Consider the following 27356-nt stretch of genomic DNA (forward strand, 5'->3'; position numbering starts at 1 on the left):
TTTACAATGATACCTATCATTGGATTTAAATTTAACACTCTTATATATTAATGTACAGCAGCCTGTAATCACTTGTCCACACTCTTTTCTTTTATTGTTTCCTGAATATAAAAAAAGTACTTGGAATTTTTAATTTTAACCTCTCCAAAGTACAAACTAGATAAGAGTTTATATCCAAAATAATCCTTTAAGTTGAAAATCGAAACATTTTATCGACTACCTACTTATCATGTACACACGCAAACATCATTGCAAGATCAATATATTTATCGCTTTAATGCTTTACTTAGATTCTAAACAAAATACTATATTATATTTTAATTATTATAAAAAAAAATTCTTAATAATTTTGTGTATATTTAAACCTCCAAAAATTAAAATTTTATCAAATAATTATTAATATTATAATAATTACCAATACAACAGACCACAATATATTAAAAATAATAGTTAATAGAGCATACCAAGAGCAGATTGAAAAATTTAGTTGTTTTTTGGAAAATTAATATTGTCGATAGGTAGCTGATAGTCGTTGAAAATAATAATAACGCTTAAACGCTTTTCAAATGCTGTGAGTTATGAGTTTTCGACTATTTATTACGCCGGTCGCCGACTACATTATAATTTATAATAACGACTAATGAATACGCTCACATATTTTATTTATGTTTGAGCGATAACACACCGAATAAATACCTCTGGTAAACGATTTTTGTTTTATCTCAAGAATATTATTTAATTTGGTAAATAGATAGGTACCTATTTAAAAAAATCTTAACACTGACCTAGTGACCAAATGGAATTCGGTAACCAAATAACAATAACTACATACCTATAATAAAATAATGGGTTTATTTATTGAAATATTATATTAATCTAAAATAACTCGACGATGTATTGTTGAAATATTAAAAAAAAAAAAAAAAATTAAAAATGGAATAATAATAATTACAACGTTAAAATACAACGTATAAAAATTAATTTTGAACACGAACAAATGACAGACAAATACGAACTGTGATCGGGATGTTTGATCGATATTATACATTATGTCGATCCATACCTATTATGTGATAAATATCTATAATATAATGGTACGGTTTTTCGTAGAATCATCATCATATTATTACGGTGTATTTATCGTTATACGGACTATACCCCTATTAAATTCCTCACTCCTATCGGTCATTTTCTCCTTTCTCGAGTGCCACCGAGCAGCGAGTTATTTCTCCGAAGAAAATACATCTATATGGGAGCAGCTGCAGCTATCGTGAACGCACAAACGGCAAAAATAATTATTTTGACCCTATAAAGCGACGGCGTAGACCTCATACCTACCTCGGGTATTCGACGACGACGACGACGTTATCAACGATAATAATATCATACGGTGGAGGCAGAGGAAACCGCGGTGGCGTGACGTCAGGACGACAACGTTCCGAACAACAGCACCCACTACACCGCCACCGTATTCGCAAGTAGCGCAGAACCCAACGCTCGCGCACACGCGCACGCACGTTCGCCGGATTTTACACGGCGGCGCGGATATCACACGCTTGAAATTGTCTCTCCGCCGCCGCCGCCGCCGTCCTCTCCACTATCGCCGCCGCCGCCCCCCTACCGATCGGCAGATTACTACCGCCGCCGATAGAATCCACCGTAGTGCGTGTATTCGGTCACACAAACACACAAACACACGTCTTACGGACGGTGCGGGGAAGTGATATTAACCAGGCGAGAATTAATTTCGTTTTTTTTTTTTTTTCTCCATCCCATTCCGTTTTGTTTTTGTTTACTCGACCGGTGTGACGGCCGAAATCAAACCGCGTCCGAACGATAACGTCGCGCGCGTGTCGTTTGTGTCGTCGCGTCTTGTTCCGACGCCGACGAGTTCGAGCCGTCTTCTATCCTCCTCCGGTATTTCCCGTTCGACCGTTTTGCCGAGAGACGAACGTCCGTCCGTGTGTCAGCCAGCGTTTCGTTTCCGGTCCACCGTCATGCTGGGCGCCCCTTCTGTTGTGTCACGGAAGTCCGTCTGTCTATTGTCACCGTTGTCTCAGAGGTAAGAACGGCGCGCAGCGGCCGGACGTCGAGTGTCAATGGTTTTTTTGCTGTTTGACGGATCATAGGTGTCTCAGACACTGGGGTTCGGTCCGGTCAACCGTAAAAATAGTTGGGTTCAACCAACAGTTCTAACTGACACTCGTCGTTCGAGACGCCAAACACATCTATAATATTACAATAGATAGGTACTCGATTTGTCTGAATAATATCCAACTCATAGTAAACGTAAATACCAATACGTATAAATTAAATCTGTATGGTAATTGATGTTATTAAGTGTGTTCATCACATTGGTAAGAAATGTACAACTACAAAATTAGCACGAGTCATAGATTTTAATTCATTACTCATTATGATTAATATCATTTCTAAGAGCACCGAGCAACTTTATGACATTCGTCACAATTTCTTAAAAATGATCAGAAATATTTTGAGCATTTAAATGACTATCTATTAAATTATGTCTGAGTTCAATTTATTTTGAATACAAGCAGCTCCTTTTCTATCCAATGATTCTTCATTGTAAATATACTAGGCTAAATATACATACTATGTACCACTATTTAGGTCTATACGACCTATTAGGAAATGCAATGATTTATGTAGTCAACTAATTCACGTACTATTTATTTTTGGGGCAATATGATAGTTGGTTAAGTTTTGGTCAATCAACAATTTTGTTATGTTGTTATATGTATACCATCTAAAACAAATTTAATAAGTTGTGATTACTTACTGGATAATTATTGTATTTAGTGTGAACTGAGGAATAAAATGAATTGCCGGTATTTTTCATTACTTAAGAATCTATACTTTTATATTATCATTATAATTACATTTATTAAATAAACATATTGGTAAAATTATACAGTAATTAATAAATGAAATATAAGACTTATAAACCTAAATGAAAATAATTGTAAAATATGATTAATGGAGTAGGTAGATATTACATTTTATCAAAAAAAAAAACTTCTTAGTTTAAATAATCTGTATGCATTGTCTTTGTCCTAAAAACAGCATAACATAGTAAATTATATTATATTCTAATGATTCCATTCAATTCTTTAATACTTATTATTAAAGTAAACTTAAAAAGAAGAATACCTATTATCTGTTAAACTTTTATATTTTAATTTTAAGCGAGTTGTGACCATTTTAAAATGCATAAAAAATTTAGAATTTTAGAAAGTTTATAATTAACTTTTAAAATTAAAATTATAAAAAAAACCTACTTAGATATTCTTAAATTTTAATTTGATTATAAGTAAGATCATTGCAGTATTAAGCATAAAAGAGTTAAATAGATTCTTCAGATGAGAATGAACAATTAGCTATATTATGTATTTGTAAGTCTGTGACAATGTGAATGGGTGTAATGTCCTCTTGATTAGTATTCCCACTTTTACCTTACATTTTAATATTATTTAAATAAAAAACATTTCTAGATTATATTTTAATATAAACATATAGCATGTTTACTATGAAATATGTTATACAATAGGTATTAGTACATTTTTTTTTGTGTTGCAATTGTGTTTTTATTTAATAAAGTTCAAGGTTCATGAAATTATTTCCATTAAGATCCATTCGTGATAACCTCATTGACATGTTATGAATACAATTTTATAATAATTGTTTATTATATATTTCATATATTTTTAGAATTAACAATTATTATAAATTAAGAAATTTATATCTACGCATTTCTTACATTTGATAAAAGTCAAGTTTAAATGCATTGCTTTAGGTATTTACTATGTAATTTATAATATTAAGTTATAGGTAGTGTTGTAGAGTCAAAACTAACACAATCTCAGCAATTACTCATGGTTTTTTTTTTTTATTTAAATTTAACTTTTTTGCCAACATAATATACTATATCATTATAAATGTTTTTTTTATAACTTACTTAATAGTTATGCAAAAATATACTAATCTTTAGTGAGTACCTACTTATGATAAAAAATTAATTACATTTTTTATGTTTCAGATTACCTGTGTTTTATTACATATGAATAGTTAAATTAATAGTTTTAAATTAACCTATGATATCAATGATCAAGAACTTTTTAACTAATATGAAAACAATCAGAACAAAATGACTTCAAGTGATTTGGCTCAAAAACCATTCTATTGCCGTGAATGGGTATTTCAAAAATTATTACATTGTTTTGATCAAAGAAGCAATTGGAAAACATGTGGAGCACTACTAGTTGGAGGTGCTGGATGTGGAAAAACTTCATTATGCTGCGAAATTGTTCATCCATCTGGCAGACAACAACGTGCATTAAATAGAAGACTATTGGCTTATCATTTTTGTCAAGCTCAAAATATCAACACATTATCAGTTACACATTTTATTCTAAGTTTGATTTCACAATTATCTGATTCATTGCCCAAATCATACAAAGAAAGATTAAAATCTGATCCAGCAATACAAGAATCTTTGTCTCCAATCAATATAGTAAAAGATGCTGATGATGCATTTAAAAAAGCTGTTGTATTTCCACTAATTGATCTTGAATTACCAAAACATACAATGTTTCTTTTAGTTGATTCAGTTGATGAAGGATTATGTTCAAATGATAGATCTGATCCAAAGTTTAAGAATAATTCAAGTAAAACTATTACAGAGCTATTAGCTACTCATCATCATTTATTTCCTCAATGGTTGATGCTTATTTGTACAACACGTAGACAAAACAAAAATGTTGCTCGTATGTTCTCTGGTTTTCGTAAAATTTGCATAGATGATCTCCGTAAATCACAAGTATGTATACTATTTTTTTGTTAATTATATTTATCATACAATTGTATGTAATATTTTCATTAATTTGTTATCTGTTTTTTATTTTAAATTTATTTAATATTTATTCATAGGTAGTTAGAGATATACAACAGTATATATTGAGCCGTTTGGAATCTGAGGAATCTTTACGCCAACATATGAGTAGAGATACAGCTGAAATGTTAAATCAGTTGCATATTAAAAGTAATGGTTGTTTTCTTTACTTGGAAAGGGTATTAGATGGAATAGCCGATGGATGTGTAGTCTTGAGGGAAATTAAAGATATTCCTGGAACTCTTAATGGACTGTATTTATGGTTTTGTCAGAGGCTTTTGAATTCAAAACATTTTTCAAAAGTAAGTACATCCAAAAATGTATAAATTAAATCCTTATAATAAATTAAACTTTACATTTGTATTTTAGGTACGGCCTTTATTAAATGTAATTTTAGCATCTCCTGAACCTCTATCAGAAGAACAATTAAGTAGTATTATACATTCTGTATACCAATACATGACTGTTGAGGAATTTCACAAACGATTTAGCTTATTAAGAAGAATATTTTCATTACCAAGAGATTCAAAAATAATACAATTTCATCACAGTTTCGGAGAATGGTTCCTAGATGTCAAACATTGTACTAGAAGGTTTTTGTGCTCCGCTAATGAAGGACATGCTATGATTGCTTTTCATTATACGCTAAGGTATTTATTTTCTAAAATAAATTATATTAATTATAATAATTTCATTTTTTAATATTTATTTAGATGTTCAAAACCTCCTGGGTATGAAGAAACTCATAAATTAGCTTATCATTTATCAAGAGTAAATCCATTACCAGTCTGGACAAATTTTTCTGACACTAATTTATTGCCATTACTATGGTTGATTGACAGTGGAGCACAAATTTCTGATAGTATGACAATTCCTTGTTATGATAGAAAAACTGTTAATTTTTTGGAAGGAGCCAATAATTGTTTTAAATCAGATGTTGATCTAAAATCTAATAAGGTAAAAAAAAAAAAAAATCGTATTGAAATTTTAAAATTTTATCTATTATTAACTGTAATTAATTTTTTTAGATTGAAACAAATTTTGGATTAGTATCATCCCCAAAATTTGAAAAAAATTTGGCACTTTATTCAAATACTTCATTACCTTCAAATTTATATGAAGTAGATATCAATGGTAGGAATACTTTACATTTACTTGCAATGGATGGAAATTTAAATGTTCTTCGAGATTTATTACAAGCTCATTCAGATATAAATTTAGAAGTGAATGATAATAATGGACAAACACCACTTAATATAGCTGCACGTCATGGTTATCTTGAAGTTGTAGAGGTATTTAAATAAATTATGCATATATTTTAGTATTCCATTATTTATTACTGAAATTTATCATTGGTTAAAAGGTTATTTGCTGTTAGTGACATTTTTCATACTTTTCAAAGATTTTATCTTTTTTTTTTTTTTTAAATTAGTATAGCTATTGTAGTTTAATTGATAACTCTTCATTTATTTATATTTTTTTTTTGCGAACACATAATAATTAATCTGTAATAGAAATGCAATTTCATTGAGTAGGTTTTTTTAGTTAATATCTATAATGTGTCGCTAATGTTAATTATATATTAGTTTTCTTTTTTTTTCTATGTAATTAACAAATAGGAAGTGTCAAGCTGCATATATACATATTATAAATTGTACAATTTAACAGGATATTATGACATTATACTTCTATAATGTTTATCCTCCATCTTACTAACACATAACATACCATAATTATTCATCTTGTCCAATTTTGTGTATTTAGCTTAAATATTAGTGTAAATTGCCCTATAAATTTTAAATGTATTAACATAATCCATATTCTTTTGTTGAATTTGTCATAGTATTTTAATATTTAAGGGAGTTACAAGAATAAAATATTAATATTTAAAAATGTTCATATTTCACTTAAAAATTAGTGAGAGAACACGTAATCTTCTTAACTTAAAGTTAAATAACAGATCAATTCATACTAATGTTTAGGATTGCAATAAAAAATTAGAATTGCTGGATGTTTTGGTAAGTTATGCAATAGTAAGATAAAGATAATACATACAGGTATGACATCCTCTTAGCAAGTTTTTTTTTTCTTAATTTGATGAATTTTTTTATTATTTTATAATTAATTAAATGTTTTTAATGTGCTCTTAAATTATATTATTATCATTAGTAAATTTTAAATTTAATTAAAGTAGTTATCACTACTATTAAATTTAAATTGGGAATGAATCAAAAAATGTAAGTACTTCCCAGCACTAGTACTTGGTCAGCATAATAAATATTCTGTAATTCACAAATTAAATTAATGTTAGCAATGATTCGGCTTGTATGTCAATATTAAAAATAAGGATGGTGCTTAACACAATAATTATTCTGTTGTTTACAACATATGTTTTATACACATTATTTATAATACAAAGATTAATCATTGGTTATAAAATAATGGCATTAATAAATAAAAATTATACAAAAGATTAGTAGAATTGTCTCCTAACTAGTATTGCGTATAGAAAATAGTCTTTTAATCAATGATAAAAAATAAATACAATTTTTTATAATTTAAACTTATAAATAAAATACGCAATTCTTGACAGTGAAAATAATTCTTTTCTTTATTTCTTCTGCAGTATTTTTTTTTTCATCTTAAAATATTGATAATTATATGTTTATGACAGTGATATTTGTTTGTAAATATTAAATAAAATTGAATGATAATATCTCCAGAGTTAAAAAAAAAATTAAGTTTTTACTTTTTTTTTAAAAACATACTCTCAGTAATTATACTTTACATTAATACTTATCATTGTTATTTTCATAATAGTTTTTACAGTTAACTATTTTTGTTTCAGCTTCTATTAAAATATAACTGTAAAATAGATCATGCAGATGTTGAAGGTTGGACTGCTTTAAGAGCTGCTGCGTGGGGTGGTCACTCACAAGTAATAACATACATTTTGACTAACTATATAATAAATTGACTAATTATATCTTATACTATTAGGTAGTGGAGTTATTGCTCAAACATGGAGCTGATGTAGAATGCTCTGATTGTGAAGGACGTGGAGCATTACGTGCTGCAGCTTGGGGAGGTCACAATGATGTTGTGATAAAATTACTAGAAGCCGGTGCAAACCCTAATACTACTGATGGTGATGGTAGAACGCCATTGATTGCTGCAGCATATATGGGCCATGCCGATATAGTTGGAAAATTGCTGGATAATGGTGCGAATATCAATCATCAAGATAGTGATGGCCGTACTGCTTTGAGTGTTGCTGCTTTATGTGCACCTACTAATGGAGGATATGCCAAAGTTGTCACTTTGTTGTTGGAATCTGGAGCTTTTGTTGATCATGAAGATAAAGATGGGATGACACCTTTACTTGTTGCCGCATTCGAAGGCCATAGGTATTACTAATAGTTAATTAACAAAATTATTGTCCATTTTAATTTAAATCATAATTGATTTTTTCAGAGATGTTTGCGAAATTTTGTTAGAAGCAGAAGCTGATGTAGACCACTGTGATAAGTTAGGTAGAACGCCTTTGTGGGCTGCTGCATCAATGGGACATCCTGCATGTGTTTCACTTTTACTTTTTTGGGGTTGTTATGTGGACAGCATAGATAATGAAGGACGTACTGTGCTTAGTGTGTCTGCAGCTCAAGGGAACAATGTTGTGGTATCACAACTACTAGATAGAGGTATGTATTTTTTAATATTTTAAGTTTGACAAATGTAATTAAAATAAGGATATTTGTTTCAAAACCGGTTTTAAATACAACATTTTTCTTTAAACATTTTTTTCTTTCTTTCTATAAATCATTTTTAAATAGGTATATCCTCTTTTGACTTAAATCCATTTTATACTTATTTCTGCCAATTCAAAAAACACCTCAAAATTCTCTTTTGAGGATTGGTACAATTTTAACTATTTGATCTAATTTTTTATCTAAACCGATGAAAACTAGTCGCTGCAGCCTGTCTTCCTTATTTTGAATATAGAATAGTTAGTTTTAACTATAAAATTGTTATAGTCATAAATTGGGCTCAGAAGTTGATGACTTAAGAAACATTAAAAAAATGCAACTATCATTTATAAATGACAAAAAAAAAATATAAAAGATACAAGTATTTTTTAATTAATTTATAAGTTTTAAGTTATCTGCATAATGGTCAACAAGAAACAATAAGAAGTTAACTAGTGTAAAATCAGTAAAAATGTAGGAAAATGACCAAATAATGACTAAAAACTAAAAAATGCAAAATAAAAATTAATTATTCAAATTCACATGCTAAGTAAACACATTTGTGGCCAGGAGAGCATCGTCTAAAAAGTTATATATTTCAGGTCTTGATGAACAACATAGAGATAATTCTGGTTGGACACCATTACATTATGCTGCATTCGAAGGTCATCAAGTTGTTTGCAGAACATTGTTGGAGAGTGGAGCAAAAATTGACCAAACTGATAATGATGGTAAACCACCTTTAATGTTAGCTGCTGAAGAAGGGCATTCAGAATTAGTAAGTGAATTTTTAAAAAACTATGGAGCTCCTCCAGATCAAAAAGCCCATGATGGAAGAACTGCTTTAAGGTATTGTTTTTATGGCTTAAATAATTATAATTTTGTAAATTATTTTTAATATTTTATGTAAACTTTTAGATTAGCTGCGTTGGAAGGTCATATTGAAGTAGTTAGAAGTCTTGTAGAATATGGAGTAGACGTAAACAAAAAAGATGCTGATGGTCGAAGTACTCTCTATGTTCTTGCTCTTGAAAATCATTTAGCAATGGCTAAATTTTTTATTGACCCTGGTGGAGCAGATGTTGAAAGCACAGATTCTGAAGTTAGTACTGTGTGTTTTAAACTAAAAACTTAATTCTTCAACATAATTAAAATTGTATTACTTTTGATTAAGATCTACAAATCCTTCAAAATAATAATTTAATATAAATTAAAATTTTATTAAATTATTATTATTAAAAAAATATGTTTAGCATTATAAAATAATTATAATAATTTTAAAAATAAAAATAAACATATTGTTGTTCTATAAATAATATTATTAATAGTTATTTTGTGATTTCAAATTTATTTAATAATTATAGACTTCGAGATTTATGTTTAATAAATATCGTTTTTTACTATTAAATATTTATGTATTTAGTTAACTGGATTTCATTTATTTTGATAACAATTTAAAAATATTAATTCTATTTCACATGTATATTCATTAGTAATATTGTTCAAATTTCCATAATTATATTAATTTTTAATGAGTTTTAATCTAGATTTATACTAATATTCTAAGGAAAGGGTTATCAACTATTTAAATTAAATTAATTCTAAAATGTTCATAGTTAATATTGTTAAAATGTTAAATTTTTATTTATTTTGAAATTTTAGAAAAACTTCTACTAAAAACTTCTGATTTTATATTTTAGGGCCGAACTGCTTTACATGTTAGTTGTTGGCAAGGTCACTGTGAAATGGTATCCTTATTGTTGAAACTTGGAAAAGCTAATTTAAATGCAACTGATAATGAAAATAGAACACCTCTTCACTTGGCTGCATGGCAAGGGCATTCTGTCATTGTTCGGTTATTAATTGAACATGGGGCTAATGTTAATCATGCGTGTAATCAAGGAGCAACAGCCTTGGGTAAATTATTATTATACATATTATGACTAAAAGTGTAGATACCTTGCTATTGCATTTTTAATTAAAATAATGTATTACTTATCTTTTAATAATTTTCAATATATATATATATATATATATATATTATATTATATATTTAATTACTTACATTTTTATTGTTATTATTATTTTAATTGTGTAATTTCTACTTCAGTCATTTATTATTGTATTACTCATAATAGCTATTATAATATAATATATTATATACTATTTATTGTTAAAATTATTATAATATATTTGTATCCTTTGAATTTAAATGCAGAATATATTCAATTAAGATTATTAATAAGTTCCATTACATGTTTTATGACATCACAGTATTCACTTAATTTTTTCTATATAATATTAAAACTTAATATAATGCAGTCCTTTAATTTTTTTTTTTTTTTTTTAATAAATCATTATAGCTTAATTTAAGTGCCATGCATATTGTGTTTCTTTTAACTATTATTTTTGTTTTAAACTATCGTGAATTTAAATGTTTTATTTTTCAATTAAATAGGTATTGCTTCTCAAGAAGGTAATGAGACTTGTGTTCGATTATTGTTAATGCAAGGTGCCAGCCCATTGGTATCTGACCACTGTGGACGAAATGCCATAAAAATTGCTGCAAAAAGTGGCCATGATAATATTGTCAAGCTACTAGAACAATTTTGTCCTACAAAAAACGAAAGTAATGTTTAAAAATAATCATTTTTACATTTAAAAAAGATTGTATCAAATAAATCTTATTTTCAGGTAGTGGATTTAATACAGCTAATACTTCTTGTGGTTCTGGTTCAACAACTGAAACTAAACCATCCTCAGCTATATTAGTGAATCCATTATTATCTAATACCAATCATGCTCCGATTCATGATTCATCTCCCATTGAATCGCCAGATTCAACAGCTAAACGAACTTCATTTGTTTCAAACTATAGCAAATCCAGTTCTAATTTGACTGATAGTACCAAAAGTTCTCACCAAGATTTACCAAAACAGGTAAAAGTATTTTACCAGTAAACATGTTGAGAATATATTTTAAATGTAAATAAATAATATCATTATTTTTTGCAGTTGACTCCATTGACTTTTACACAAAAATTACAACAATGTAGTCGACGTATCAAGTCAAGACCCACTTCTAAAGTACTAAGTCCTTTGCAGAGTCCTATATATGCAACACCACCTCACAGCCCAAATTTAGAAGAACCTTCAGCTCCGAGTATTCATGGTAAAGTCATTCATTGATTTAAATAACTTACCCTTTTTTTATTAACATTTTTTTTTTGTAACCTGAAAAATAAATTGCAAATTTTAAATAATTTTTTGAGTCTATTAGATTTACTTAAATGTTTTATTTATTAAAAGCTATTTCTAAGTGGTAAAATATTATATTCGTTTTTCATTTTCATTCAGTTAAAATGTTATAATTGTCTTCCAATTCAAGAATACTCACTTGTAAATAATATTTTTAGCATTTCAACTTAATAGTATTTTTTTATAAAGACATTTTCTTTGTATTTCAAGAATATAATATATTTTGTTCCCCTATTGTTTGTTACTTTCAATTAAAATTTTATTTTTTCAATTTATCTATTATTAGAATTAGTATGTTGATGACTTTTGCATTTTTTTTCCCTTTAATTCTATAAAATGCTATCTTAGCTAAAAATTTGTTTCATGCTCCCTTGATGTAGAATATTTTAATTTAATTTTGCATTTTTGGGCATTTTTAGCTTTAAATGCATATTGTGTATTTTTTAACGTCATTTTTTCACAATTTAGGTCATTTGTAATAATAAATAATTCATATAATTTATAATAATAGACTATTATATAAAAAGCTTGCTGTGTGTATTAATTGAAAATTTGAATTTAATTATTATTAATATTCCCATCAATATCCAACATTTTTGAACGTAGGTACTTGATATATTAAGAGCATATTATTTGTTATCATATTTCTTGATATATTATTGCAACATATTTAATTGTAATTATATCTAGACTCTACCTATGATTTATGTTTTGAATTTGTATGTACTTACATTTCAATATTATTTCAGTATTGACGGATGATCATTTTTCACGTGACACTCATATGCGAATTATTCTTGGTAATAAGGCTGTGTTAAAAAAATCGACTTCTGATTCCAAGTACATATTATATTATCATGATTTTATTTAATGATTATTATGTTAATTTTTATAATATTTTATTTTAGTCATAATAAAAATTTGGGAAACAACAAGCAAAAACGTAATGGTATTGTTACTAATCCAGCATTAAGGATAATGCCAGCTATTCGTAATGGTTTAGAAATGGCTGCTGGACGTAAAAATAAAACCCCTCATTTGCCCACTGATAGTTTTAAATGGCGAAAAGAAACGCCATTGTAATTATATTTTTTATATCCTCCAAGTGAGTTTTTTTTTTTTTTAAGAGTATTTATTTATTTTTGTTGTAAAATTTTGATTTAAAAAGTTGCCATTTTGTTTTAATTTCAATGTATGGATTGAAAACTAACTTAGTAATAAAGTTATGTTTTATCAATCATCCTCTAGGCCTAAATGATAAAATAAGTATACCAAGTAATAATTTATACTGTAGATTTATAGAAATTATGTACGTTTTGTATCAAGTTGATCTAATTTTGATGAAATATATTTTTATATCTTCCCTTCGTTCTCTTAAGTATTTGTGGCCAATATAATATAATTATTATCTTTTAAATATGGTGTGTTACAAGAACTAAGTATTTATCACATTCATCTATTTGTAAGACAATTATTATTTTGGTTGTACAGAGTAATTTTGTAACTTCACATTAGAAAGGAAAAACGGATTTATTTGTTCTTAGTTTATAATATGGTTTAAGAATACATTTTATAGTGCAATCTAATTTTAGAATTTGAAGATGTTATTAAGTGTTAAAATCTGAATTAAATTTAAACATCGCGAATCATCCTATATATTTAAGAAATTTTTTATAATGGTATCTGTAATATTTATTTATAATGAATTAAAAATGATAGTGTTTGTGATAGAACTGTAGAAATGAGCATTAATAAATTACTCATGTAATAATTTTAAAGAATATTTTTTGGATCTTACTAATTCAAACACATGTATAATACTAAAATTCCATTCTAAAATTTGCATTTAAAATGAACTATTTCTGTGAGTGTACTGAAGATTGTTGAACATCAACCAAAATCTACATTTGTGTAAACTAAATTGTATTTATAAAAAAATTTTTTTTTAATTCACTAAATAAATATTTGTCTAAAACAATACAATTTACAATAATGGGTTTTAAGTTTTAACTTAAACTAAAATATCACTTATTATATGATAATGTGTATTACTTTATAAAACCAAATATTGACAATAGTATTTAATTTTAAAATTAAACAAACCATTATTTATATTTATTTAGATACTTAAGTTTTTTTTTATAGTAATTTATTTCTTACGAGTGTCGTCAATTGAGTGTCCTTCACAGTAAAATAAATATGATTAATAATAGAAAATATTTACGTATTCATCTTCTCTTTCTCGTGGTTATTACATTTACACATAACATTGTATTTAATGTCAGTAAACAAAACTACCTCAAGAATGTTCATGACAGTAGTTTGAAATGCATACCATTACTGCATACTATACAAATTAATATGTCTCATTTTGGCATATTTGTGATAAATCAAATAATATAGATTGTATTTATGATTATAAAACCTGGACTTTTAAAAAATTCCTATTTTTTTACAACTTTAGTATTAGAAAAAATTATTATAAATCACTATTACTATACCACTGTGTTCGGTGTAGTGCGTATTCCTTACTACTATTAGATTGTCTAATGAACAAATTTTCTTTGTTATCAACAATATTTTTTTTTTTTATGTAGATTTATTAAGGTATTGTTTGTATGTTAGTTCTGGTTTGAGTATTTACCCCATAAAATGTATTGCTTAACTTCTATTATTCGTTTTGTTGAAGAATTTGTCGTATCAATTTCAACAACCCGTTTTTGTTTTTTTTTTTTTTTATTATTTGCAATAAAGTTGTTGTAGCTTGGTCATTATTATAATTTACCATATTAATAAAACCATATTCAAAGCCCTGTTTTATAAACTAATATGTAGAAAAATGAGTTAATATTAATTTTTATTTTATGACTTCTTATTAGTTTTTTTTTTATTTTACATTTTAAAGTTTGATGTCTACCTACTGTTTGTATACGATAATATTAAAATTGCACTTTGTACTAACAAATTACTTGTCCATTTCAATTTATAAACCTAATAACTAATGATACATCACAATTAGTCCTTATTTATTTTAACTATTTTGTAATACAAATAAACCTTTCTAGTCCTCCTATTTTTTTTTTTTTTTATCAATATTATTATTACGTATAAATAATGTAATTTATTTATTACCTATTTTTTCCTTTTTTTTTTTTTCGTAACTGAAACATTTGTACGAAGTAATAGCTTTTTTTTAAACTACTTTAAGTTTCTAGTCAATAAATTTGTTAGTACAATTTTTAAAGTCGTTTCTTATGTTTGATAATATTGTACAAGCAAAGCTCAACGGCCGATTTATATATACATTTTTTTTTTTTTTGGTACTTAGTTTTTTATGATTCTGATGTGAAGTAGACTGATAGAATTTTTTTTAGTAAAGCTTGAATTATATTAAATTAAATAAATGAAAATATATTTTAAACTATACTTTGTGTTATTTTTTTCAATTATTCCATAAAATTCCTTGTGACTATCCATTTATAAAGAAAAATGCTCATTTAAATTCCTATAATAGAAGCAATGTATATTCTGGTAAGAATTTTGAAAACAATTTCTATTTTTCGTAACATGAACTACAAGATTAATCTTACTGTGTACAAAGATCTTTGATAAATCAGAAATGGTAAGTATCCTACAAGGGTAATAACAGGTGTAAAAATGTAAAATATTTTAAGTTTCTATAATAGTATAAAAATTTAATTTGTTGGTCTTAGATAATAAGTTGCACAATTTTCTTGCTCATTAGGATGTTTATCGGTATTCAAATTTTAAAATACCCCGAAAATTTAAAAAATTACAATTACATAAAAAACAAGTTATATAATATAAATTCTATAAATAATTAAAACAAAAGCAAAAAAAAAAAATTACGAATGTCAAAGATATCATATCATTCAAATACAAATTTAAACCAAAATTATTTAATGATTTAATTTTAGGCATTTTGAAGTCGATTCAAAAATGTAAGATAGTAACACATACATTCACTACAGCTTTTTATCACACTACTTCAAAAATTATTATACAACTGACAATGACATAATTTATTATTTCATGGTAAATACAATTTATAATCTGACAAGTCAAATCCAGATTAAGAAGAATTGTGCTTAGCCAGCACAGCAATAATATTCTGCGGCCTGCGCCTTAATATCATTGTTACTTATGGAGGCTTTACTCACATACATAGGCAGTCGATAAGGTAGAAAAATCAAAAATTGTTGAGTTCTTACAATGCCAAACAATTGCTCTCTCTCTCTCTCTCTCCCAAGCCTCTATTTTCAAGGCTTGAAAACACCTATTTATTCTTTTAATTTTTAACACATACTTATGTAACAATGAACGTGTCAACGTCTAGAGCTGCAAATGATATACTAATTTACACTATCTAGTAGTTATTCATGCATATAAATTATTTACCTATAGAAATAATATTATGAAAATACATTTTAGTTTTTTACAATATCAAATTAAATAGATTTTTAGAGTGAAAGGCAATATACCTACTTTGTATTTGGTAGGTACATAGCCAAATATGGTGAAGCATAAAAAGACTGTAATAACTGCGGTTTTTAAAAGTTAAATCATTTATTGTTATAGTAAAATATTATTATTATTCCAAAAGTAATTTTAAAATAAATGTATTAAGTAATTCAGATGTTGAAGTATATTATTATCTTCTACACTTAAAATTGCTAAATAATTCAATCTATAACTGACAATAATAGATCTTATACAGATAATAATCTTTTTAAGTGTTTTCACCTGAACAAATTGTTTGCAACTGAAAGTTACTTTGGAAACTGCACATAAATTGAGAGCATATCTTAGAAATTATTATACTTTATAAAATATAACTACATATCATTTTATACCGAAAATTATAAACAAGTATAGTAAAAATTTTTGCAAAACCTCTGACCTGTTTCAAAGTTTTAACTGCTTTATTTATCAAACTTACATCAATAAATACTCTTTTTGGATGTTAATTTACTAAAATTCAAATTGATGATGCAGTATTTATTGTTTTGCTACTATGGAATTATTAAGATAAAAAATACATATGGGAGTTACATACTTACATGCTGCAACATCTGTGCATTAAAAAAAGCTCATGCGTTTAATCGTTTCCCTCATGTGGAAAATAAATAAGACAGAATAAAGGTCTTCATAGCAGCAGTATTCTTGTTATCAGAGAAGAATAATTGAATTCATTGCACAATGTAATAAATTAAGTGCATTAAATCATATTATTCTAACTTATTATTTATCATTTAACAATTTTTGTTACTTTTTTATCATTAAAAAAAAAAAATTATTCGTAGAAACTTGAAACAATGTACCACTCTCTCTCTCTATGGTTAAAAGGCCTTTCAACAACACTACTTAGAGATTATCATCTTCTATGTACAAATATACAACATAATTTCAAATTATTTATAGACAATGGACATTTTTAAATCTATAGTAATTTATAGGAATATTAAAAAACAAAGACAAAATATTTGATATTTAAAAGACTTAGTATATATTATATATGATTTAACTATATTTACTTAAGTCAATCATGGTTGAATAAGCTTCATAAAAATTCCATTGAAGTTTTGCAGCCCTTCAAGTAATAGTCAAACATAATATGAGTGTTATCTAATCCAATTATTATAATTTCTTTTTTTTTATTCTACATATTGTTTACCTATTGTCAATATATTTCAAAATATTTTTTAAATTTTTCTAGCGTTATTATTAATAATAAGTGCAGTTAATACTTTTTAAACTATATTATATAAATCAGTGGAGACTGTTCAATTGTTTTGTTTTCAGATGGTTGAAAAATGTATGGTTATAAAGTACTAGAAAACAGGGTAGTCTAATTTTGGTCAACTAATTTAGAAAAATTGTGATTAATGTCATTTTCTTGAGAAATATATTTCTTAAACTAATAAATGAATAATTAAGTTAATCTACTTTTTGGCTTACTAGTTTACAAAACAATTTCAATTGCATGAGGGAGTAGTATATTATATTTACTACGAATAAATAAAATACTTATCTTATACATTTAATTTTTAGACACATTAGCATACCTGCTATAACTATAAAGCATAAAATATATAACTAATACATTATCATTAAATGGATAACTCACAATTTTTCAATGTCTCAGTAAATGTCTATTTTAAACTTGTTTTTCCTACGGCATTTAACACTTTTAGTATCTATTATAAGTAAATTAAGTATTAGATTTGTAGGATCTCGATAATTTTATATAAATATTACATATATGTATCATTATAGGGTAATAATAAAAGTTAATAGTTAAATAAGAAAGTATAAACAATTTGATTATTTAGATCAAAGTAACAAACAGACTTCCTATAGAGAGTTTGTTAAATTTATTATAATAATTGCAAACATCAATTATTATTTTTGAATAACAGGCAAATCATTCAACTATTATAAAAAAAGTGCATTTAGTTCTCTTAATCACTAACATTAAACAATTAAACTTGAACGGTCTAAAAAAAAATAATTATACAATTGATTAACTAACGGAACACACTAGGTATTGTGTGAAATCAAATATTATAATTATACCCATATGAATAAATAATTTTTTTGTTTCATAATTATTAATACAGTATTATAAATGAAATTAAAATACTAAAATAAATAGTGTTAAAACGGGTTTTTATACTGTTTGTAGAATAAAAACAGTATATAAATGCAGTTCATGTTGAAATCACCAACCAATAAAACAATGCTGATGGAACTAAGGACAAAATAAAAATTTCTAATTTCTAATTTCTACATTTGAAGCGTACAATAATTTCATACCTAATAGGTTTTTTTATTCATAGTAAAAATAATAACTTATGCACATTAAGACATCATTGAGAGGGGGAAGAGGATTAAATTTAAAACTAATGGTACCCCATACATAGTATATACTAGATTATTTTGGTCCGTACATTACATTTAATAATAATAGTAGTAATAATAATGGCGGATTTGTAATAATGTAATGATTGGGGATTTATTTAAGAACTATATACTACACGTCAAATCTTCACATATTCACCAGACATGTACTTCACGGATCTCGCTAATGATGTTGTTGGCATTCTGTAAGGCCTATTGAAAAGAGAAAAAGTTCACAACCATTTATAAATGGAAAAGTGATGGTGACATTTAGATACTATACCTTAAGCATATCAATGGCTTCTTTTCTGCGATTAGATATATGTTCAGATTCATTAAGTAACTCTTCTACTTGTTCGGATTTGTATAAATGTGTGACTAGTTCTGATTGCAAGTAGTTCTTCACAAAATTTACTAAAAAGTGCATTATAGCCTTTGGAACACTATCTTGAATAGATTTTCTCACAATGTAGAAATAGGATTTGATCAATCTTTCTATAAACCAATAAAGAAAAACAATTTAAAAACCATTCAACAAGTTAATAATATTATAATAATTTTTAAGTGAAGATGAATAATATGTACCAATTACGTCACAATCACGTAGTTCTTTCTCGGATAGGTTCCTGTTGGATGGACTCTGCAAATCCATGCTGTTAAAATTGCTGACTACACTCGAAGGCACACAATCATTTTGCACTTGATGCACAGGTGTTGTTGCTGGAGACGATTCAACAGAATTCATTTCCCCATTCATATCTGCTTGATGCTGCTGTCTTGGTGCTTTTTTCAATGATCCCGTGCTGGCGACACTCTTTAAAACGAAGAACACATTAATACATAGAGACAAACTCAATCTTGTAGGGGTATATTATATTCTTCTATACTTTCATGGTCAAGTAATAAACATTAAGGTATTATTTTTTATTTGTCTTTGAAAATTCAAAAATTGAAAGTTGTCAGTAAATTATGAGGTATGGAGCGACATTAGATACGTATAATATTTTAATATGATAAAATATATTTTCCAAATTAAATTTATCATGTAAATTATTTACTCTAGGTCCAACTATTTTAGTCATTAAGTGTTATTACACAAAAATACCAGTTTAATATCTATAACACGTATTATGTTTTTAAAATATTTTTCAGTTCACATATAATAAATAGGATTATTAATAAATAAAAATTATTATTAATTGAATTTTATAGTTTTGTACTAAAATATTACATTTTGTAATGATGACCATATATATAGCACAGAAAAGGAAGAAAAATCTATGGCACACAATAAAGCAGTTGTATTTTATATTCAACCAACCACAAAAGTATGCAAAACACCAAACAACAGGTTCGCACACTTACATCTCTATCACAGCCAGCAACAGAATTGTTCACATTATATTTTCTCAACATACGTTGTCTTGAAAATTCGTCTTCTTCAGCACTTTTCATCATCAGTGATACGAGTTCTGCATCTCTATGAAAATCTGGGTGTTTAGTGTTTATGTATGCAAGTTCAATAGCCACCAAATTTTCAACCTTATAATATTAACATAATAAAAATAAATTTCATTATTATTTGATTATTTGTTGTTGTGACTTAGATTTACCATTGCATTTGTTGTAGGTAAACGCCTACGCAATAACTGTGTAACAACATCTACAATGCTTTCATGGAGCTTAGGGAATCTGATCATTTCTTGTTGTGACTCTATTCCACAGTGTTGAATCATACGCTGCATTTCTTCATGAACAAGTTCTACACATCGTAAAGATGGTTCTTCTAATCGGCGTATTTGTCTTTTTACCAACAACTCAAAAGACACTTCTGGGACAAATAATGCCGGTCTTGGCCCCGTGGCGTTCCTGATAGCAGTCAACACATCCATTTTGGATAAGCCTGTCAGAGGATGAATAGAATCCAAAACTTTGCCGAATGTTTCATGAAATATGTAACATATTCTAGCACCACCACACCTATAAATAAATAGAATAGTTATTATTTTAGCAAAAAACATAATTCAATTTATTTTAGTTACAGTTCAGTTGTTTCGATATTCTTTGAAGTACCATCGATTGTTGAACAATATGCTGCAGCAAATTTTGTAATATTTGCAATAATGTTTGGCTCTTATCTGTTACATCATCACCAAATGAATACAAAAGTGATTGGAATTGTGAAACCATAACATTCACTCTTGTCTAAAATCACACAATTCATATGTCAAATAAATTTCTTAAAACTATTTATATCGCTATATTAAAAATATATAGGGATAGTGAACGTTTTTGTACCCGTAAGTCAAATAAAAAATGTTGGTTTAATTGTATTTTCTCTTGCGAATCAACTAATTTAATAACCTTCTTTTAAACCTAAAAATATTCTACAAATAACTTCTTTTTGGACATTTGCACTAGTCACTAAAAGAATCAGGTTTACTATCTCTGATATATAGCATAAAATTAATAACATATAACTCGACAATTTATTTATTGTTTGGTAAAAATTTTTTGTTAAATATATTAAATAAAAAAGGCATTTAAAGTTTATACAATTAATAAAACTATACCAAGCATAGATATTTTTACCTATCTATAGATAAACATACTTTCATGGATGCAAGATATTAATAATTATCAAATTAATTAGATATTTTATTCTTAATTTTACGAGGACATGATTCTCAGTATTTTTTTACTATTAGTATTTATAGTTTACAATTAAATCATATATAATACGTCAATAAAAATAAAAAAACTTTAATAATACGTTTTCTTAATTATAATTCAATATACAAATAATTATTCAATTTATGCGCAATTGGTTTTTCAAGTTTTATATTTTATATAAGGCAGAACTAAAATTCTTATTTAAAAATAATATGTTTAAAATCTATTATAAATTAATTATGTTATCAACTGATGACTTGTCCTTTCTGTTAACCATAACATTCTACTTTCTAGTACTTAAATTTACAATGATATTAAATATTAAATGGTAATTTGCATTCAAGGTATAATAACACCAAAATACTTGTACCTTCATACATTTAAATTAGTAACTACAACTAATGAATAAATAATTGGCAAATTTCTTTATATGATTGATAACCAGTAGAGAATAAGAAAAAAATAGTATGAAAGTAGTTTTCTACTTTTCTTGATAATTACTTTTAAGTTTGGCAAACAATCTCGAATGTGATGCATTAAAAGTCGGTTAAGTGTCTTAGTTAAGTATAGAGTTCCATTTCGGTTAGCCAATGAAGGATATTTTCTTTGCAAGAAAGTAGATTCATCTTTTAGAGCATCAGAAATCGACTGCAAAAAAAAAAAATAATAAAAGTAAAAAATATGCTAATAATGTATTATTATTCAGTTTTCACACATACTTTATTATCATTTATATCTTGCTGTGATCGATTAACCACACCAATTATTCCTAGTTTAACAGGAATCACTCGACCACATAATATATCTACTGCATCAGTACCTAAAAAAAAAAGTAAGTTACAAAAAAATATAGCAAATTTTAATTAAGAAAAAATAAGTATTACCTGCATCCATTAAATCAAGCTTAGTGATTACAGCTAAAGTTCTCTTTCCTTCAGAATCCACTTCTTTAGCCAACTTCAAACTTTCACTAGTTGACATATCTGTGTTAGCAGTACTTACTGCCAAAATTATTGAGTTAGGATTTTGAATATACTTGACAATTAAATTTTTCACTTGAGATTCAATATCATCTGGTTGATCACCCACAGGAACCTAAAATGTTTAATTTAATAATGTTATGAATACATTTAATTTTAAATATTCAAAATTAAATCATGAGTATCTACTTTAGTTATCCCAGGTAAATCCACAAGTGATAAATTCAACACGTGTATGGAATATATTTTCAGACTAATAGGTTCAGGACAAATTCCTTTATTATTGCCAGCAACCTTGTTGGTCTCAGATTGAATTTCATTTCGTATTTCATTAAAATCTTTGAAAATTTTATTTTTACAATGCAGAAATTCACCCCATTCTTCCAAATTAACTGTACCTATATTATTTTATATAATTAAAATTAATAGGTAGGTACATGAAAATTATAATTATTAATAATGCATAAAAATTAATATTCATACCATTTTCTGAACTTCTGTGTTCTTTATCAGTTAAAGGGCAGTTGACAAGTTGAAGAATTAGAGGACATCTAGTAACAATTCCAATACCTCTTGGTAAAAATGATCTACCAACAATACTTTCTATTACAGAACTTTTACCGGAACTCTGTAAAATATATATTAATGTATATTAATGATTTTGTTTCATTAAAACTTTGATCAAACAGTTAAGTGACACATATATAATAATTAGAGCTTAGATGTTAATGACATATTTTTTTCTTAGTGAAAACAGAATTATACCAAAATATGAACTAAATTTGATTCATTAAGTCTATACTCAGTGCGCAAATAGAAGGAATCTTGGGGTGGTTAGACAATGATTGTCTGCAATATCCATCAAATCTACCATATGCTGTGTAGTAAGTCATACCCTTGTGCCCAAGTTGACTGCTGAGGTTTCTTTTTATTTTAGGAAGAGTAATGATTTTAAATTTGCATAATTATTTTATACATATTTACATATTTTTAAGTATATATTTGCATATAGTATAAATCAGATTATATTTAAATTTTTTAATATATAAAAAATGAAATTATTAAAAAACATAATTTAAAAAATATATTATTTAACATTTACAAATACCTATGACTATATGGACAAAATTATACGTGTACAATCATTTTTGCAAATCATAACATACTACTCATAGCCCAGTGGTTTTTATCTATGAGTAAACACAGACATGATGAGTTAACACTTCATAGTTACACAAAATATTTTTCATATTTTAATACATATGTTAATGTTGTGTATTTATTTATGTTATTTAAGAGTATATAATAAAAAATGAAATAATATTTAATATTTTTACATACATTTGTAAAAATATAATCAATAACCATTAACTATATTTAATTAATTTTTGGTCATTAGTCATTATTCTTTAATACACGAGCTCTATAAATTTAAACTTAATTTACAATAAATTCTGAATTTAAATTTATGAAAAAATGTGACTTATATATTTTTAAGATACTGATTATAATTTGTTAAGCCAAACTTAAAATAAAATAATTTACACTATTTCAAAACAGGTTTATTGTTTCATATACCTAGGTAAAAAATAATAAATAACAATATCAAAACTACAAAATTGATAAAATTAACAATATTATTTGTTCGATTTCTTAATTATTATAAAATAGTAGAAAAAGTAATAACATGTCAAACTAATTTAATGTTTCAAAATTATTATTTTTACATTTTTTAGTATACAGTGGTGTACCTATCTGTAAATTTATAATAATGATTAAAATAAAAAAAAAAATAATAAACCTTACTTTTTAGATACTCTTAGAAACCATATAATGTTGTTCAAACAGTTATTTTATATTTTTAAATGTAATCTTCATGTGACAATTGTTCTTGAGTAATAATTTAAAATTGTTTAAATAATAAATATATGTCATTTGGAAAAAGTTATAATAATTTTAAAAACGATAAATAAAATATTAAAACATAAATGTCTGGTAGTACATTAAGTATTTATAAAAAGTAGCAATTAAAGTAGTATATTTTAATTATATTCTATAAATTATAATCAATACCTTCAACAATATTATTTTTTATACTCATTGTTTATTCGTTTTTTTTTTTGCTGGTTGAATGAGAACTATTTTTAGTTTATTTCTAAAGTAAATAAGTAGGTAACAATTAATTAGTGGACTGTAAGTTAAACTGACTAACTACAAAGTAAATAGTATTAGTGTATAATAATTCTACTTACACTTTACAAAGAATAAATCAGTATATTATTACTTATAAGTAACATCTCTACTACTTGTATCATGTTTGCCAGGATTAAATCATGTTTGTTAAGAAAGTATAAATAAAATTGTTATCAGCGATTGATGGTTGCAAACAGTTGATGTGAACAAGTGTTGATGAACGATATTGAATGTTTAAAATAGGAATAATTAGAACAATTAGTGCATTATTATAAGATTTAAAAAAAAACATTATATAGTAGGTATAGTAAACCCATGTAGAATTATATAAAAATGAATACGTATATAAAGCTCATTATAAAACAATATAATTACAATGTTATAATGTATAACAGTGGTGAATAAGTATTTTCTGCAATAATTTATTAATCAAAGTAATCAAATTTGAAAAAAAAAATTAATTCAGATTTCTTATGGAGTATTTGTAAAATTTAATATAAATGAATATTTCCAATTTACTAAAATATAATAACCAAATTAAAGAAAAGGTTTACCTAAGTTATAGGGGTGCTGAAATTTTTTTTTTTTATGGTCCTCGATAAAAAAAAGTTGGTCACCAGTGGTGTATAATTTACTATGTTTTTAAAATAAGTAATTTTCATTTTGAAAGGTCAGAGCTGACTAATTCAATTGAATTCAAAATGTGTTACTGGACACACCACTACTATCTTGTTATATAGTAAGGTCTAGTTATATTTATACATACATATTGATAAACGTTGAGTAGGTATATGTTTAAGAAACTTTTAAACCATTTAAATAAATAACCCCTTAATTAGAAGTTTATTCTTAAACGAAAATGACAAGGAAAATAATTAAATTAACTCGAATAAGTAGAATTTTTTTCTAATAATTTTAATACCAAATGTTTTAATTTAGATATACACCTACGTAGATAGAAGAAATAGGTTTTTCTATCAAATAATGAGTTGAAAATGATACAGGTATAAATAATTTTTTAGGTAATAAGAAACACATGTATTAAATTAAGATTGTTTTTTGTTTACCAAGATACTTAAATAACACACTATTATTGATAAATATTGAAAAGGACAATTAAATTTATGTGGACTTTTTTTTTAAGCAATATTATGTTATTTCATTAATAAAGTTTAACTTATAATAGACAAAACAAATAGGTACATATGGAGGGGTTGGAGCGAATAATACCTAGAACAAATATGAATCTAAACAAATATTGCCTCTAACAAATAACAGACTTGATAGAATGGCGTAGTCTTATTGTAGTGGAAAGTGAACATACCTGTGATCCAATAACCACAATTTGTGGAAGCTGTATGGCATCGTAGCCGACAGTGTTGAAAACATCTTGTAATCGGTTTATGACAGGAATTAATGCCTCCATTGTAAGCGTCGTTGGTCCACTGAGGGACGAGCACAGACACCACACAGGCTAGTTTCTTTGAGCACAGAACGACTACACCGGCGTGTACTGCTCGTTGGCGGCGGCGGGAAGGCGGGCGACGATTAATTTCTTTGTCTTATTCCACTTAATATACTATAAATATTTGATCGGCTGTGTGAAATTCGGATACTGATGGCAGTTTTTAACAAACGTTCTAAAATGTAAAAGGCGACGTGACAGACACGAGAAATGAAAATGGAAATATTATAAAGTGCAACGAACCGCAGTCGACAAACGGCTATCTTCAATGTTCACGGGAATACGGGATGTTGGAAATCGAGATTGCTGATCGACGGCCGACGCGCTGCTCATGATAACGATAACGATTTTATGCCGCGACCCGACGGGTGCCGATCGCCCTGTGAATTTGTCGGACCGTGGTAACACATACATTCACTGGTAGTACCATGAAAACGGCTGTGTATGTCGCTTGATAAGTAAAACGGTGATAACCGATGAAGTGATAACCAATCAGCTACAAAAGTACAAAATTTCAAATAATTATTCATACGACTACACAAATTTTTAGTAAAAAGCTATAGTGTATCATAATTCGGTTAACTAAAGTATGTATCATAAATTCATAAATCGTTAAGTAATATTCTATATCTCTATAGATTGGTTTGAATACCCATTAATAGGTAACTGCGTTTTTACCTATTTACATAAACCTAATACTATGATCATTTTAGTTTTTAATTTTTGGTAAGGCTCAAAATGTATTAAATTGTATATTAAATTTGAGTTATTTGCTTATTACATAAGTATGATACATTTGTTATATTGATCATATTATATTGATCTTACAAGGATGTGTTGTTTTTTCTGAGCCCTCCTTTTAGAAAGGATAAGTACTTTGATTTTCAACTTTTAGGTAGTCACGACAGGTAGCAAATATAATCTAATTAATACTTTTGAGAATCAATAATTAAAAATATGTTGGAAAAACAGACAAAAATTAAGGAAAACAGAAATGTGAATGTATAAGTTTTTAACAAACTTGATTTTCTTATGTGTCATAACTCAAAAACAAATAACCATAAATACCTTAAATTTTCATCAAACTTTGATATTAGCGTTTTATATACATAGTATGATTAAATTTTAAAAAATATTTACTTAATCAAAGACTGATAATTTAGAGCAACGTTTTTCCTAAGGTTTTTATATAGGTACAAAATTAAAATTCAA

The 27356-nt window shown here is 26.5% G+C and overlaps 2 protein-coding genes across 2 annotated transcripts; one reads left to right on the forward strand and one right to left on the reverse strand.

Moving 5' to 3' along the window:
• Positions 1-1638: 1638 nt before the first annotated feature.
• Positions 1639-15338, forward strand: LOC114124618 (ankyrin repeat domain-containing protein 50). The gene is made up of 17 exons (XM_027987921.2): positions 1639-2062; positions 4058-4837; positions 4948-5211; positions 5279-5559; positions 5623-5866; positions 5938-6201; positions 7758-7847; positions 7910-8316; positions 8384-8610; positions 9258-9504; positions 9574-9757; positions 10356-10572; positions 11114-11284; positions 11350-11594; positions 11670-11826; positions 12662-12752; positions 12821-15338. Exons 2-17 carry the CDS (start codon positions 4166-4168, stop codon positions 12993-12995), a joined length of 3936 nt encoding a protein of 1311 aa, XP_027843722.2. The 5' UTR covers positions 1639-2062; positions 4058-4165; the 3' UTR covers positions 12996-15338.
• A 3343-nt stretch (positions 15339-18681) lies between these two features.
• Positions 18682-26560, reverse strand: LOC114124616 (dynamin-1-like protein). The gene is given in 13 exon segments (XM_050205966.1): positions 18682-19046; positions 19117-19328; positions 19419-19647; positions 20199-20375; positions 20447-20813; positions 20876-20948; positions 20951-21038; positions 22008-22154; positions 22226-22326; positions 22391-22601; positions 22676-22884; positions 22970-23114; positions 26004-26560. Coding segments are annotated over 13 exon segments (2118 nt in total). The 5' UTR covers positions 26106-26560; the 3' UTR covers positions 18682-18989.
• Positions 26561-27356: the final 796 nt, after the last annotated feature.

The sequence above is a fragment of the Aphis gossypii genome, chromosome X, assembly GCF_020184175.1.
Source record: "Aphis gossypii isolate Hap1 chromosome X, ASM2018417v2, whole genome shotgun sequence".
Lineage (NCBI taxonomy): Eukaryota > Metazoa > Arthropoda > Insecta > Hemiptera > Aphididae > Aphis > Aphis gossypii.